The following is a 16,320-nucleotide window of genomic DNA, read 5'->3' as shown; positions in this document are numbered from 1 at the left end:
TCTGTGTTTCACATCACCCCTCTATAAAAGACCTTACAAAATTAATGTTAAATTCCAAACAGACTGCAAAATACAAGAAAATCTTTGTTATCCTAAAACCTCTGTCGATGGATGTCCAGTTTTAACAAGTTTGAACAAAGCAAACCAAATTACTTCATCTTCAAATCACTTTCTGTCCATCATAAGAACTGTCATGAAAGTAAACGCTAATGGAAGGTGTGCTTGGCAATAAGGAAAGATTGTTAAGAAGCCAAAGTTTTACCTGGATAGCTGCTGTTTCTAGGGATGAAAAATACTGCAGTGATTTAACGGAACAAGTCAGTCATTTAAATAACCTTTCCAAACAGCTTTTGCACCAGCTTAAAAGGAGACTTCTCCTGACTTAGCCTAAACTGACTATGGACAAGTTTAAACTAAACTGAAAGAAACTGCACAAACCAAAATAAAAGCATCTCTGCCAAGAAAAGCATGAATGTATTCTAAATTGGCTTAAAACAGTTTACTGCCCAATCCCATGCCAGTTTCTTGAGTGGCTCTGGTGCCTTTGCATCAGATTATGTAGTGATTGCATTTACCCAGAAAAGGACATGGCTTGTACCAAAACGAGACCTTTTTACAGGTACATTCATCTTTGCAGCTCTTCTGGAACTTCAAGATTAATTTTGTCTATACAGATGGAGAATTAAAGCACAGAGAATATGCAATTTGCCAAGGTGAAACAGATATCTGTGGCAGATATGGAAGCTGGATGATTCTCAGTTTAAAGTACCAGATTAGCTAGGACTGGCAACCAGGAATATATGAAGGCCAAGCAAGTAATTGGATTTTCTAAAGGTTAGAAAGGTAAGCAGGTAAAAGAAACTATTCTTAGATAACATCTGGACTGCTACCAAACATCTGGTAGCAGACTGTTTAATCCTGGAAAGTTTACAAGGTTTGCATGAACTTAATCTTTTTTCCTTTTCTGATTCTTTATCCACTTAAGGATTCACGATACTGATACTGCCACACATTACCACCATGGTTTTCTGAAGATGTTCAGATCTTTAGTTCTCAATTGATAAGGCCAGTAGCAATGTAAAAATACTACTTTTGCTACTCCCATGTTGTCCCGTTCCCTTTCTCCTCAAAGGGAATTCTTCTTTCATCATGCATTGGACCAAAAGGACTAAATGCTATGCAGCAAGAGCAAAGCCAGCTAATCCTGCACACAAGGAAATCCATGAGGAGGCAAGTGGGGAGACAGAAGAAAACTGAGGAACAGCACAAATAGCAGGAAAAAAAAGTACAGCTGGGGCAAGGGGGAAAATAACCATGATTTGAGAAAGACGACACAGTTGAAGGGTACACTAGAGAACAGTCAACACCACTCAAGGAGGTAGACAAAAGAAAAGAAGCTACAGTCAGATCAATTTATCCAACGTAAGTGCAAGAAAAGATATTCCCGTTAGCAGGTCTGGCAGGGGAGGAACGCAAATGGCAGATCTTAATTCAAGATCTCAATCTTGGCTTTGAAAGCTTCCACCCCTGCTTCACACTGGTCACACTTACCTTCCACTGCTTTGACCTTCTCCTCCATCTCTCTCTTCCTCTCCTCCTTCAGCAGCTGTTCCTGCTCCCTCTTCTGCACTGCTATAAGGATTTGGCGCTCCTCCTCTTCCTCTCTGCGCCTCTGCTTCTCCATCGAACTCAGCACGTTTGGGTTTACCTGTGACAAAACGGTGCACCAAAAACTGTAATGCATTGGCTTATTGAAGTCTGAGCAGAAGCAGGTTTACTTTGAGCAAGTATTAAAGCATACCTACAATGAACGGCTGGGGGGAAAAAAAAAAGGAAAAAAAAAAAGGATTTGTACACATGAATTCTCGGATGAAAAGCAACATGTAAAGGAAAGTTATTTGTCAAGCAATGAAATCCTACTGATACAGGGACAAAGGAAGGAGAAGCTATGGGTTAGACAAGCTGCCACTCTGCCAGGGACGCACCGCACGTAATTTCCCTTCCGAGCAAAGGACTCAGGCTGTTGACGCCCCCACACAACACCTCTACCCCTTCCAGCTAGCAGAGCGCTGAGTTGCAAGCGTGAGCAGAAAGGACTACTCTGCCAAACCTGGCTCTGCTATATAACACAAGAGTACTTAGGAAAGGAAAAGAGACTGGTACAGCCTTGCACCAAGGTATCGTTTAGAGTGTTTTCCTTTCCTGTTCAAAATAAGGCCCGCCGTATTTCTGTGTGCTAATCTCCCCTGAACTAGCTCTTGCTTGTTTGTTTGGACTGTTTTCCTGCTGGGTACCCCAATCAGTTTTCTCATTTGAGGACGCCTGGCTCTTTATCGCCCCACTTCCTCACCTCCCCACTGCCAGCAGGCTGCAAGGCTGTGTTTGATCCCACTTAGACTGCAGGCTTCCCAGACCAGGGATCGCCTGCTCCTATTTCTCCAATAAAGTGTGAGGTATGTATATGGCAGTGTGGAATTACCTTTATTAGTTTAATTTAATTATAAGACAAATGAATTGGTCATCCACCAGCTACTCCCACCTCTTTGACTTCTGCAAGACCAAGATACTTGTGCCTTTCAGCAGGGAATATCCACCGGAAAAGAACAATGTGCATACGGTTTTCTCCACCTTCGTTTTCAGGGAATAACCAGCAACCACTACTTAGGCAGAAGGCAGTTCCTGAGGATTAGCAATCAGCTGGGGACCCTTGGCTGCTGCTCAGACCATCAACTTTTCCAGGCCCATTATTAGTCCTCAGAAAAAAATCTGGCACCATGATTACTATTTTGTCCTTGTTTCATTGCCTAGAAGTGGAACCTCGGGGTGTTCTGATAAACCTAGAAAAGTTGTCTGGTTTCACTGTACATTCATTCCCCCTCTGCCTCCCCTTCCCCTACACAGCACTGCCCTACAATCTCCCCCTGCAGGTCTCCGTGGATGAGCATTGCCTATTATGTCCCTGTCTCCAACAGCAACAATATATTAAGAGAATTATGCTTCAACCACCAACAGCCACAGAGAAGTGTCCAAGAGAGGGTGATGGGACTCTTGACGACATTAGGACCATATCCTGCATCTAGGGACAGACTGGACAGCAAAAACACCTATTCTGTGCTGACCTTTTTAGGTGAAACCCACAGCACGATCTCACAAGGGAACTCTGCCCATTTTCTTTTCCTTTTTAGGCCTTTGCCAAATATTAGTATTTCACTCTTCTACCTCCTTCCTAAGGAAGCCATTCTGTGAGTCCACACGCCTTTAGGTTAGCCAGCTTCTCCTCACATTCAGACTAAAGTTAATTTCTCATCCCCTCGTTCCATCCAATTATTCCTAGTTACGTTCTTCTGGGCAAGCATAAATTCTCTTCTTCAGCCACATTCCAGCCTTTATGGGCTTTCTCAGACACTTACACAAAACTCCCATGTTTCTGTAATTAGGTTAAATGTTTCCTTATAAAGCGATCCTTCCAGCGCCCTGATCATTCTAGTTGTCTCTCTCAGACCTTTCCTCCAACTGATCAATATCCAAACACCAGGATGCCCAGGACTGAAACTGCTATGACAAGTACAAGATGTCAAGAACCTACAGAACTGGGTTCTACGTTTCCACTTTTGAGTCTTTTCATATCCCTTTCTCAACCACTTTACCACCCAATTTTCTACTCATGCACCACAAACATCTTCCTTTCAGGCCTTACCCTGATCATCATCAACTAGTTTTCCCCTAATTTTCTAACTTTCTTGATCAATCTTTAAATTGCAATAACAACAAACATCAGGTTCTGCAGCAATTCGGAAGAGAAAGAGGTGAGCAGGAACCAGCCACCAGAAGTTGGTACACTGAGATACTTTATTCAGGATGTGACCATCAGCCTCTAGATTCTCCATCCAGTAGATCTAAGCCAGCCTGACGTGCCACACTAATTTCTTCAACTGTTGGTGCACAGGTCAGACCTTCCCTTTCCCTGGATTCATACAGCTTCCACCATTCATGTCCTACGGAAACGTCAATACAACATCCAAGCCACAGTGCTCACACCAGGGCCTCTCCGAGCCTGCAGGGTGCATTCAGCACCCTGTACTGTAATGGCGCAACACAGAATCTATATCATGTTCCACATCAACCCACCACAAACATGGCATCGACGAAGCAACAGGACAATCTGAAGCAAAGGAGAGGATGCCGTCCTAGCAGATGTAGGCAGAGAAGAAAAGGGAAAAGCAGAAACCACAAGCGCAGTGTAGTGAGCACCAAGGGCTGCAGCAGATGCCCGTGACAACTGCACTTGCTCCCTGCAGTGATTGCAGGGCAGCAGCAATGCTGGCATGGGCTTTTCGAGACACTTCAGACACAGAAATAGCCAGATTTTCAGAGGGACCTATTGCCTGGTGTCCCACTTAAGCCCATTGGGGATGAGGGTGCTCAACTCAGGGTTAAAAAAATAAGCAAACACAAACAAGTAAACTCCTACTAGATGTGATGGAAGCAGACGCCTATTGGAACGATAAAAGCAAGAACCCAACACAAGTTAAACTTCCTTCCTGAATGAAGAGGTGGCAAAGGGACATTTCTCCAGCTTCCTCCCCACTTGGAGAATAAAAACCACCCCTCTCATCCACGACTGCGGCATCACCGCCTCCTTCCCTCCGCCAGAGAGCACTCCAGGACACAGCATCGCCGTCGTTCCCCCCTGGGACCCCGAAAGGGCCAAACTTCTGCCTTTTGCTTTGCTCTCCAGTCAGTGGGTATCAGGCTTCAGGGGCAGAAGGCCAGGAGGCGCGGGTGCCCCGGGCGCCCCAGCCCCCTCCAGCCACACGCCCCGGCCCCTCGCCCTCCAAACCTTCCCTGCTCCGGTTTCCGCAGCGCTGCCCTAATGAGGGTGCTGCTCAGGCGGCTCTTTAATGAGGAGCTAATCTGAACCACCTGTTGAGAAATCCCCCGCAGGATTAGGAGCCTACGGAGCAGTTATATCTCGGACCGAAGCAGCATCCAGCTCGCGGGGCCGGGATGAAGGGGTGACCCCTGCACAGGGCTGAGGTTTTCTCCCCCAGACTCGCCTGCTGCCCACCCCTCGCTCGGCAAACAAGCCATCAGACGTGCTGGCACCTTCCCTGGCTCCCCGGCGGCAGGGATGACTGTCACGTCCTGCTGGGGAGCCGCCACGAGCGTCACCACCCTCGCGCTGGCTGGCTCCCCATGCCTCAGCGCAGCGGGTGCCGGGAGGGCCCCCCGCTCGCTGGAAACGTTTCACTGGCCCACAGGCAGCAATTAACAGTCCTCTGCTGCCGCAGACCTGGAGCACCTGCGGTACTGATTAGCATCATTCAGGCTCCATGTGTTTCCCACTCCCCTCCTCCTCTGGGATTTCTGCTGCCTGTGAACAAACACGTGTCCCTGCGCTTCCTGCACGGTGGGCTTCGCAGAGAGCAATTCTGGCCCCAAACTGACCATCGCTGGGGTCTTATTTTCCTTTCGGCAGGCTTTTATCTGCAGTATGATGAGAGGTTCTTCCTTCCTTTTATTTATCTATTCTAAGTAATTGCATTTATTGTGGGGAACTGTACTTTCTCCTTTGTTTTGCAGGAACCCCTGACCCTGGCTCATGTGGAATATTCCCTGCAGTTTAATTTCCCAGGGTTTGACAAAACACCAGGTAACTACGTTTTCATTACATCTACAGCAAGAGATTATGCCATGGCCTGATAGAATCAAGCCAATTTTTTCCTCCAAAGCTAATCCTGTGTTGCCTGACCGATTGCTTTGGGTAGCAGTTGCCAGTTCAAAGACCCCCCATCTCCACTGTACCATGCCCCTGGCTGTGCCAGCGTGACTGTTGGGGGCTGTGTGGTGAACTGGATCGGAAAGCTGATCTACGTTAAAAATAACCCCGACCAAAGAAAAAGGTTATATTTAACTCCAGCCATTTTCCTGGGTCTGGTTCACTGCACAGACCCGCAAGCGGCAGCGCTGTTCCACTGATGGGATGGAGAAGAGATGAGGGTGAAGAGGCATGGAGAGAGCCGTTTCAGCTGACAAGGCTGCAGTTTGATAAGCATTTCTTTAAGCAGCCTAAATTGTGACTTCCATTTCCAGCTGACCCCCTCCTCGCTCAGCACCGTACCGCATCAGTCATTCTTCTCTCCCTCTGCACTGTCTACACCCTCATGTGTTTGCAGCCTCACGTTTTCCCCTTGGCTGAATTTCTGTCATTTCCCTTTGTAAGACGGTTCTTCTAGCCCTCTCATCCTTCTTCAACTTTTCTTTGAACTGCCTCGAATGTGCCAGCACTTTCATTGAAGTGGAATTCCCCAGACTGAGTGCAGATTTCCATATGCAGCTGCACCGGAGTCTGCGGCGAGGCCGGTTACCTCTGCGATCCAGAGGGCAGCACCTCCCTGCTCGCCATAGAAACCCCGAGTGTCAGCCTGCCTTTGACGGGCATTACCACCCATCTCTCTTTCAGCACAAGCACTTTCAAATGACTCCTTCCCACTGAATAGCGATGCTGCGGTTTATTTTTTCCCCCAGGAGGCATCTGCTCTCGCCTCCCTCCGTCGTCCTCCCCCTCGCACCCCCCCTCACCTCCTGCTTGATTGGTTTGATGGGCTGATGGTCAGACATCCACCTGGGAGAAAACTCTGTCCGCTGCAGACGCTTCTCCTGAAACAGGGTTGAGAATTGAGGGAAGGAAAAAGAGAGTGGAGGAAATTAGGGCACATCGGTGATACTGGCAGGAGAAACTCTGGGGGCTAGAAGTGACCATGAAATCCCTATTAGCTTTACAAGGGTAGCAAACAAGCAAACTGAACTCAATCCAAGAACATCACACTGACTGCAGAGCCCATTTTACACAGCCATCTAGCCGAAGGATCCCATTCCAAATCTGTCCCACCTGAAAACATTCAGTTGACGGACAACACCCTTCGGAGTTTTGGGGCTCTGACATACCAGCTCAAGCAGATTTAGCTAGGACAGCTAAAGCAGCCACTGCTCCTTCAGCAGAGCCAGCTGAGAAACGGCAGTAAAAGCGGAATCACAGGCAGTTTGCATAGAAAAGCCAGGCTGTAAATCGCAGCAGTTCAAAAGCAGACAGAGATTCCCTGCTAGCAGAAAAGGGACACAGAACGTGGCTGAAGACAGTAACCCCTTCAGCCATCCTACCTATGCTGCTGTGCCATCACGAACCAGATCCTTAAGTATCGACTCTAGCCCTGCCACTCCATGGGGGAGAGCCTTTCTCCCCATACACATGCTAAACAGCCCCTGCATCCACGACACTTGCAGGCTGGAGCGGGGGGGAGCAGGACGGGGTGAGGGCTGCTTGGATTTAGTTCTCCTTCAATCAGCAAACATCCATGCTCTTGGAAGCGGTCATAGAGAGGTAAACAGGATGTCATGTCTCCTCACCTTCTGTGCAATCATGTTGCAGATCTCCGGCAGGAAGTCTTCACTCAAGAGTTTGTAGAGCTGCCGCTCTCTAAGGGAAGTCCTCTCTCTGAAGCTCTCTGTGACCTGCCTCCACTCCTCTTCCGTCTGACACAGCAGCCACCATGTCCCACGGCCAGGCCCCTGGGACCCTTCAACAACATGAAAGGATGTTATCTCCACAGCAGTTATGACTAACAACTTTTCTTTATCCCTTCTCTTCTCTTCTCCTCAGGGCTCGGGAAGAGCAAAAGATACGGCCAATGGCCACTGTTACGGGAAACATCCTCTTTGCTATAGACCCAAAGCTCTCTTGATCCACCAGAAGCTCTGCTACCTCCCCTACTGACACCGAAAGCGATGCCAAGACACAGAGGAAGCACAGAGGTGAAGAAATAATGGTGGCACTTAGCAACGCATGGGTAGCGTGACATCCCTGTAGCAAGCCTCCATTCCAGCTATGACGGACCAGAGAAAAGGATTTAATTTGTTTCTTGTAATGGAGGCCGTCAGCCAGAGCAGGACACAGGGTAATGCAAATGTCTGATTTAGTCTGGCAGCAGAATAAAAACATTGAAAATTAATGTTATTTGAAATAAGCCAATTTTTTTTTTTTAGCACTGCAAACTTTTGCTGCGGTGAATAAAACCTCCCATTCTCCCCAAATGAAACATTGTGTTTGCAGGCACTTGAAAGAACAGAAGAGGAAGTGAAGGACGGGCTTCATCGGGCTGCCAGATGAGGGGGAAGTTCCAAAAGTTCACATCCCATCCCTGCTCGATCCAGAGTGGGATCTGAAGCAGATCTCCCACCGCTCTGAAGCATGTCCCAACTACCAAGACACTCTGAGCTGTTCCGCCTTGTGTGAAACATTTGAATATTAATTGCAAAGGAAGGACTCTCTCGCGTGGTGGTTGGAACACCCACCTGGAGAGGGGGAATGTGGTTCCTGCTCCACAAATGTTTACACAGAGCAGAGAAGCCTCATGGGTTGCAACTTGCATGCTTTTGCCCCAGGACACTCTCTAAGCAAAAAACGTTGTGGCCCATTTTTGGGGAGGGTTCAAACCCCTTCAGGCTGAGGGGTTCTCGGCTCCCTCTAGACTTTTCTAGAGCTAACCACAGGCTACTGGAGAGAAAGCAACGGTCACCACCCCCTCTGGCAGAGGTCACGCAGCTTCTCACTGCATTTTCAAGCAAATTAACTATGAAAAACATAAAGAAGCAAAAAACAGAGCCCCTTTCTCTCTGAACCTGACCCTGGGCCCTTTGTGGATTTGAGCTGCCAGCGGCTCTGGCACACGAGCTATCAGGTTGCCCCAGGAAGACCGGAGAGCTGCAGCCTCCCTCCAGCCACCTGCCCTCTGCCAGAAACCTCCGTGCCACAGGAGTGGCACAGAGCAAGCGTGTGCTAGCTCCAGGCCACAGGCCAGCGTGCAGCTCAACCCGCCCTTGGCTTCAGCTCAAGTTAACGTACTGGGGACCGGTAACCTCAATGGTGAAGGACCAACCGTGTGCTGGTTTCTGCCTCCCTGGCAATGCGAAGCTGTCCCCTGCCCACCTGCAGCGGGGAGCTTACCTGCGTGCTGCCCCCAGAGCCTAACCCCTCGTTTCCCCTTCCCTTGCCAGCTGCTTTCGGGTGACTCGTTTCAAAAGCAATCAGGACTAAGGGACTGCTTTGTGCCACCAGAAGATTATTCCACAGCTGAAGTGACACAATTTGCTGGAAGACAATGATCTGATAAACCCCCCAGCATCTCACCCGGCTCTGTCACCCAGCTCCGGAGCAGCCCCAGAGCAGCCGCCAGGAAACCTGAAGACAAAGGGTGAAGAGAAGGAGGCACGGCAAAGACGATGCCATCCTTGCCTTTTATTGTGGGGGAACACAGGCAGGCTGAGCCCTTGGGTTATGTGGAAGCCAATGGGTCCGCATGTACGACAAATGAGTCCCAGCCCCCTCGGACTCACTTTCACATTACGTTGCCAACTCACTTTTTCTGCTTGCCTCATTAACCCTTAGGTAGGTATCCCCAAGACATCATTTACCAAGCTCAGCCACTCAACGGCCACCAGGAAGGAGAGGCGAGGAGAATCAAAAAGGTTCTTCCTTCCCTGTCTTCGCATCACTGACCCCACTCTCTTCCCAGCCCGAAAAAATGCACCCGCTACAAACAGGGGCTTGTGCTCACCTCATCCCTGGAGGAGCAAGGGCCATTCACAGCCCATTTCTACCAACTTCAGTGAGTAGGTGGGCCCCCAAAACCTAGTGTAACCCAATACGTTACATTTCTTCATCCCAAACTAATCCACGATAAGATAGGAAGCCTGCAGGTGCCCAGGCTCCCAGCTGCAAGGCAGCCTGCAATGCCAACCCCTCCTTCCAAACTCGGCCCCAACCACCGGCAGAAAGACTGTCCCTTTCCTGAGAAAGGCATCCCTCCGGGCTTTGATAATTTAAGAGCCATGTTAGCTGATCGTATCAACCCTGACCCCACAAAATCTCTTTACCATTTCTTATCTGAGTCTCGCGGATTAGCAAGTTCTCTTCTGCCTTCTCCCTACCAAAAAAGAAAGAGAAGCAGTGATACAATAAATACATTACTTCACATCACTGAAACGCAGGCGCTTCCGAGGAGAAGAATGGGGGATGCAGCAATTATTCAGCGCGCAGCAAAACCATGAAAAAAAAAGCATGCAGAACACAGGTTCGATATATATATTCACATATATACTTATGATAGCTTCATAAAATTTTAAGAAGTGAAGGGTGCAGGCTGGAGTTTGGCAAGACAGTATTTCAGTTCTTACGGGAAGCATCCCAAAATCTATACTGACTCAAGTGGCCAGGATTTTGGCTTCAAGTGCTATGCAGTGAAAGCGTTCTTTATCAGGAGCATATCCCCTAGCACTGCATGGGGGAACTGCATCTGAAGTGAGGCAGTTGGAAGAGTGATACCCACTGTTTCACCAAACTTGGCTTCCAGCTCAGTCAGAATTTTCTTTGGAGAGTGATCAAAGCACCCACCAAGTCTGAGCTTGCTTCACTTCAGAGATGCATTGAAATTATGGCTGCATGGTATATACATACTTATTGGGGGAACCCCAGAAGTACATTATACTTCCCTCTGGGAAAAGATGCATTTTACATCTATTGCAGGAACAACCTTTCCATACCTCAGCAAATTTTCTTCCAGTAGTTTTTTCCGCTTTGGGGGTCGCCCTCGTCTCTTGCCCGTTTTCCCAGGAACATTTGGGGTGTTTGTCTGCCCCCCGCATCCCCTGCAAAATGGCAAAACCACCATGAAATATCTGCTGAGCAAGGGAACTGTGGCTGGCAGGATGGAAGAAGGGCAGGGAAATCGGAACAGCTGCTAGGAACCCAACCAAAGGAGGGATTAAATCAGAGCAGCAACGGGACGGGGAGGGGAGGAGAGGAGGGATTCCCACTCGCTGGGAGCCTGATCTGGGAGCCGCCGGCATGGTGCGGGGCAGACGGGGAGGAATGCGGTGGGGCAGGCAGCATCGCTCCCACAGCAGGCTCTCCTGGTGCCACAAAGGCTGCAGGCTGGCTCCCACACAATGCGTGACACGGGGCAACTCGCAGTCTGCTTGGCAACTCCAGTCTCGCCCCGCACTGCCCCAGCCCTCTCCCAGGCCCCCCCCCCGCGCCGCTGCACGCTCCCCCCCGCCGCCCCCCGACACAACAGCAGTCAGGCGGAGCCCCCTCCAGCCGGGCTGGCTGTGCTGGCCCCTGCACCCAGACACAGCGGGGATGTGGCGGGGGGCTCTTACCTGTCTGGAGCCAGCTCTCCGTTGGTTTTTCCCTGCACCGGGTCCTCCTTGTACATCCGCGTGCCATAGAAGTACCAGTACAGGGCACCGCTGCTGTCCTCGCCCAGCGGCTCCACGCGGAGGCTGTCGGCGTCCAAGCCCTGCGCCCACCGGGAGCCCCCCGCCAGACGGTGACAAGTTGAAAAGCGGCCACATTGTCACACAAAACATGATGACACCCCTCCGCAAATACCTCCCTCCCTCCTCCCCTCCCACCATGCCACAGCAGCAGTACAGCTGCTCCTCCAGGCCGAGCTGGGAAAATGTTACTCCAGGGGGAAGGCGACGTTCCCTCTCTGTCCAGGGAGGGATTTAGATTGGCATCTCTAATTTGAATGGCCCCTCTCGTTTTAACATTTCATCTCTGGTGCTCCTGACAGGGAAGGTCTAATTAGTGCTGGCGACAGTCACGCACAGCCCTGAGAAGCTCCCTCCCCCCTCCCTGCCACCACCCTTCCCCCAGCTCCCCCAGTACACTTCAGCCCCATCCTTTCATCTCACACCATCCCTCAGCAAGGCAGTCTCGGCTCTCACAGCCCTGCCATTACAGTTGGAGCATCTCCAAATTCACTCTTCGCAGGAAGAGTAGCCAATGAAGCCAATTTACTTAGTGACTCCCATGTTACAAATATATCCTTGCAGCTCAAGGGCCCCAGGAGCAGTCCTGCGCGCTTGCCTTGGGTCCTCTGCAAGGCAGGGGAGGAGATGGGGAACTGCCAACCCACAGCACCGCCGCCGATTACCTGGCCTTAAAATACACTTAACAGCATCAACCCTTCTCTTCCCAGGAAGATTGACTGATCTGGCCCAGCTCCTGCGGCCGCACTGTTTCCCCCTTCCCTGCTGCCCAAAGCACCTTGAGGAGGTCGAAGACGTCATCTGCATCAAGGCGGTAGTCACAGAGGCGGTGCAGGATCTCGACCCGGGTGCGCAGGGGCAGCTCCTGGAAGGTGGACTCCCGCAGGGGGTTGGGTTTCCCTTCCTCCAGCTCCCAGCGATAGTTGATGATGTCCTCCAGGTAGCTGTGAAATGTCTGGGATCTAACCAAGGAAACAAAGTCCCACACACTCACTGTAGTTCACCATGCCAGAAACACCTGGTGCAACCAAGCAACTCGAACAAACACAACACAGAGACAGCCAACACTTGAAGGAAAACCGAGCCCCACGACAGCTGTGGTTAGGCGCAACTCTGTAACTCAGGTTCCCAAAACACAGAAATCTCTTTGTAACACCATGGGATTTCACATCACACACATACAGCTTACAGGACTCTGCATTACTGCAGAAAGCTGAGAGAACAAGCTGCTAACTCAGCCTCATCCTCTTTCTATCCCGATGGGCAGTCCCTTGTGCCAGCACCAACATTGACCCTTTACTAAAATAGGATGCAACGAAGCTGACGAGTCTGATCCCCTTCCGCCTCTCCTCACTTCATGAGGAGACCATCTTTTTCACTTGCCGTTTGCTCCTCACATCTGCCATTGCCGAGCCCCGCTCCTCTCTCTGCCTCTTAAGTAGTTTTCCATGCCCTGTTTCAGTGGCTTGAAACTTTCCATAACTGATCATCTCCCCCTCGCTTTGCTGCTGTATGCTTCCCATACTCCTGTTGTGGCCCCCATTCTCCTCTCCCTCCATCCCCAAAGGTGCTGCCACTTTCTGACTGTTCCTCCACCAGTGGCTCCGGCGGGACATCTGCACAGCCCGGTTAATGCACGTGGCTTGGACCCTGCCATGCAACAAAGCCCATTCCCAACATGAGCGTATCTCCCAAACAGGGCTCAGCCCGGAGGACTCTTTCCTCTCTAGTCTCCCAGATGATCAAGGTGAACACTCGAGCTCTTCATAAACACTGCTTCTGAAATGATCTCTCTCATTTGCTAGCTGGGCCACGTTAAGTCCCCCTTTCGTTGCCAGCCGTTCACCATATAACCCAAGGAAACACACATTCCTTACCCTCATCTGGCATTGAGGGTAAATGTCCCTATCTGACACACATTACACTGCTGATGGAGCTTAAGGCTAAAAGAATTCCTGTCTATATTTTAAGGAGACTTAAGTCCTTATTCTGACTGCTGAAAATTTCAGGGGAGGGAATGAAAAAGGGCTGGTGAGGCCATGTGCCCCTAAATATAAAACTTTCTTGAGATCTGTCCATATCACTTTGAGTCCTGAGACTTGCCAGGCTCTCGCAGCCTGCTTGAGTTGTGTACCCTGAGCACAGCAAAGGGGGACCCCCCCATGCCCCAGCCATTCTTGCACACACGGGAAGTCCATATGCCGGCAAGAACACTACTGGGTACACATTCCCACCAGCTCTCAAAAAGGCAGCTCAACTTGATAGGTTTTTGGCACAAACGGATTACTCTATATGATTGATGGAACCGTGCCAACAGTACAGAATTGCATTTGCCTGAGAAATTACTAACTACTACAAAAGCTATTATTTTTGAACAAAGAGATAGAGGAGTGCGATCCAACTGGAATAAGATTGTTAAAAGTCAACAAGAAGTTAGCTATTAGACTTCACACGTTTTGGTAAAGACTGGACTTCTTTCCAAGGACCATGACTGGACAGTGACTGCAAGAATGAAGGAACAGATGCCACATGATTCCTCAAGCCATGTCCACCTGGCAGCATTCCCCTTCCTCCTCGAGCGGCGAGAAGTTGATGCTACCACCCTGCAGATCACTCCCCACCAGCCTGCTTCTTTCTGACGTCAAATGCAAGCTGACCTCCCAGAGGTAACTCCTCTCACCGGATGAGTCTTACCGGCTCTCCGGTTGTATTTAACAACAGATGCCTGAATGTACCTGGATCTAGTCCCTTCTGCAGCCTGGAGTTAGCTCTCTTCTGCATAACACAAGCAAAGCATTGGTATTTCCAGGTGTCATTGTTTTGCCCCACTAATATCAGCAATCAAACAAATGCAACTTGAAACAGTTCCCTACACTCACAAAGTTCAGCCAACACAATAAAGGAGGGCTGTTTCATGAAATGGTTTCTGTGCTGTCTCCAGTACTGCAGCAACTATCCTTTTTTAAAATGAAATATTCCGTGCACGGTACACAGTAGCTGTGCATTCCCACAGTGCCTTCCTCATATACCTCAAGACCCAATCCAACTTCCAGCAAGGACTTCAACTTGGCAAAAGTTGATACTTGATTATCTTTATAGACTTTTAAAAAGTGCTATTTGATCACACACAGCTTAAATATTAGATATTTACTGAAGCCATCGGATTAAAACAAAAAAAAGAAAGACAGATCTGACTCTAGCTTTCAAGAACAGAAACAGTGATGAGAATATCTTTTCCTGAAAGCAGGAAAGCAACACCTGTATTTGGATGCTTAGTCCGTCGTAGAAGGGGAATGACTGTAAGCTCTCAGAGGGCATCCGAGTTTCAGTCCCCTGAGTTCCGTTGTTCAACTCTGTCAGAGCTTAAGGCAGAAGATTATTTCATCAGATCTGATACAGAGGCTCTGGCAATTTCCAATAAAATCGACTGAAAAAACAGTTTTCCTAGGGTCCTGAAAAACTAGTGGGTGACATGGGGTGCCAGGAAGAAGCAACAAAAGCAGCAGGGCTTTACCTGCTCCTATTTTTCTGGCTAAATTTTTTTCTACCAAAAAAAGGGAAAGGCATGGGTCAGACAGATACTTTCACCGCTTGCATGAGTTCACTTATCCTGCTCTACCATTCTGGCTGCTCTCAAAGAAAACTGATCCAGGAAGCCCCTCAATTCCAGAATATCATCTGAAATCTTTGCCTATGTAACTCTCATTCCCCCTGGGGACTGGCTCTGTTGACTTAACCAATTTGGTTTGAGTTTGACTTTCACATAAGTGGCTAACACTAGAAATTTCCGCCATCCACCCAGTGTCTGATACATTACAAGCTCTGTTCTCAAGAGTACTTTGAGTTCCTACCCCCATCAATTTTCAAAGACAGCTACTGTGCATTTGTCGCTTTGAATAAGGATAGAAATGAGAACCAGAGATGGGAACCAGATGTCTCAAGGCATTCCCAATCACTCTCAATCTTACCCAATTTATATTTTCCCTCTTCATGGGGGCCGGCCTCTTTTCTCCAGACAAATGTGGGGTGCTCGCCTTCAACCCATCTGCCACACCTACGGTTAGTCTCACTTAGCCTGTCTCTATTAAATTTCCCTTTGAAAAAGGTTTCTGAAACAGCCCCCCTGGTTTGGAGAAGAAAACTGCAGGGAGCACAGCAATCTGTGAGAACTCTGCCCTTGGGGTTCTTCCCCGTGCAAAGCAGAAATGCTCGGGACTAATTGTTAGATTATCCATAAAATTCAAAACCAAGAATCAGACAGACAGGGTCCAGGAGTGGAATGACGTGGATGCAGTCTGTCAAATAGCCTTTTTTCAAGCTCACAAACATCCAGTGATACACCTGCAGGTGTGGCAAGTCCTACAGAGTCTCTGCTGCAGCTGAAAACCTCTGAAAAGCCTTTTGTAGGTGGGAAGAAGGCAGGAGGGAGATCACTGAGATGAAGAGACAGATGTAGCTCTTCTCTTGAGGTTCTCAGCATCAACAAGACTTGTAACAACACTCGCCCAATAGAGGCAACATTAAGTCAGCAATGTCCTTTTCTCTACAAATCAGAGTATTCCCAAGGAGAATGGACTGGTACATGGACACATTCTATTTCAGAGCACATATCCAAAGGAAAATCAACTCTCCCGTGAAAGTAAATCGGAGCTCCTAAAAACAATTTTTTAAAAAGTGTGAGACCATGGGCCCCAATGCTTGTCACCATATCTCAACCACTTCTACCTCCCCCTGCCATACAGCAAAAGCATCTTGCATACAGCTCATTAACCAAGAAAAACTATTACAGAAATCACCTACAAGAGGTCCAAAAAGTTACCTTAGAGTACTCTGTAACTGTAAAACTTCATCGTTCCCACCAACTGTCTTTCTCCCAATCCCAACTTCACCAGCACCATTAATATTTCAGAAAACTCAGACAAAGTTTCCCTCACTTGCCACAACATCCCTTACTTTGCAGTGGCCACCCGATGTGCAAAGCAATTT

General features: G+C 48.9%; 1 protein-coding gene across 1 annotated transcript in view; it reads right to left on the bottom strand.

Annotated features, from left to right (window-relative positions):
* Positions 1-16,320, bottom strand: part of CECR2 (CECR2 histone acetyl-lysine reader) — a 97,820-nt gene that overhangs the window by 12,090 nt on the left and 69,410 nt on the right. The window contains exons 3-9 of the mRNA XM_075159525.1: positions 12,113-12,296; positions 11,218-11,357; positions 10,600-10,704; positions 9,934-9,983; positions 7,408-7,577; positions 6,583-6,660; positions 1,552-1,708 (exon numbers count right to left, since the gene is read on the bottom strand). Of these exons, the coding sequence (XP_075015626.1) occupies positions 1,552-1,708; positions 6,583-6,660; positions 7,408-7,577; positions 9,934-9,983; positions 10,600-10,704; positions 11,218-11,357; positions 12,113-12,296 (884 nt within the window). The remainder of the gene's footprint in view (positions 1-1,551; positions 1,709-6,582; positions 6,661-7,407; positions 7,578-9,933; positions 9,984-10,599; positions 10,705-11,217; positions 11,358-12,112; positions 12,297-16,320) is intronic.

This window comes from Calonectris borealis, chromosome 1 (genome assembly GCF_964195595.1).
Source record: "Calonectris borealis chromosome 1, bCalBor7.hap1.2, whole genome shotgun sequence".
Lineage (NCBI taxonomy): Eukaryota > Metazoa > Chordata > Aves > Procellariiformes > Procellariidae > Calonectris > Calonectris borealis.
Note: the sequence above shows the minus strand (reverse complement) of the source record. Positions and strands in the feature narration are given on the sequence as shown.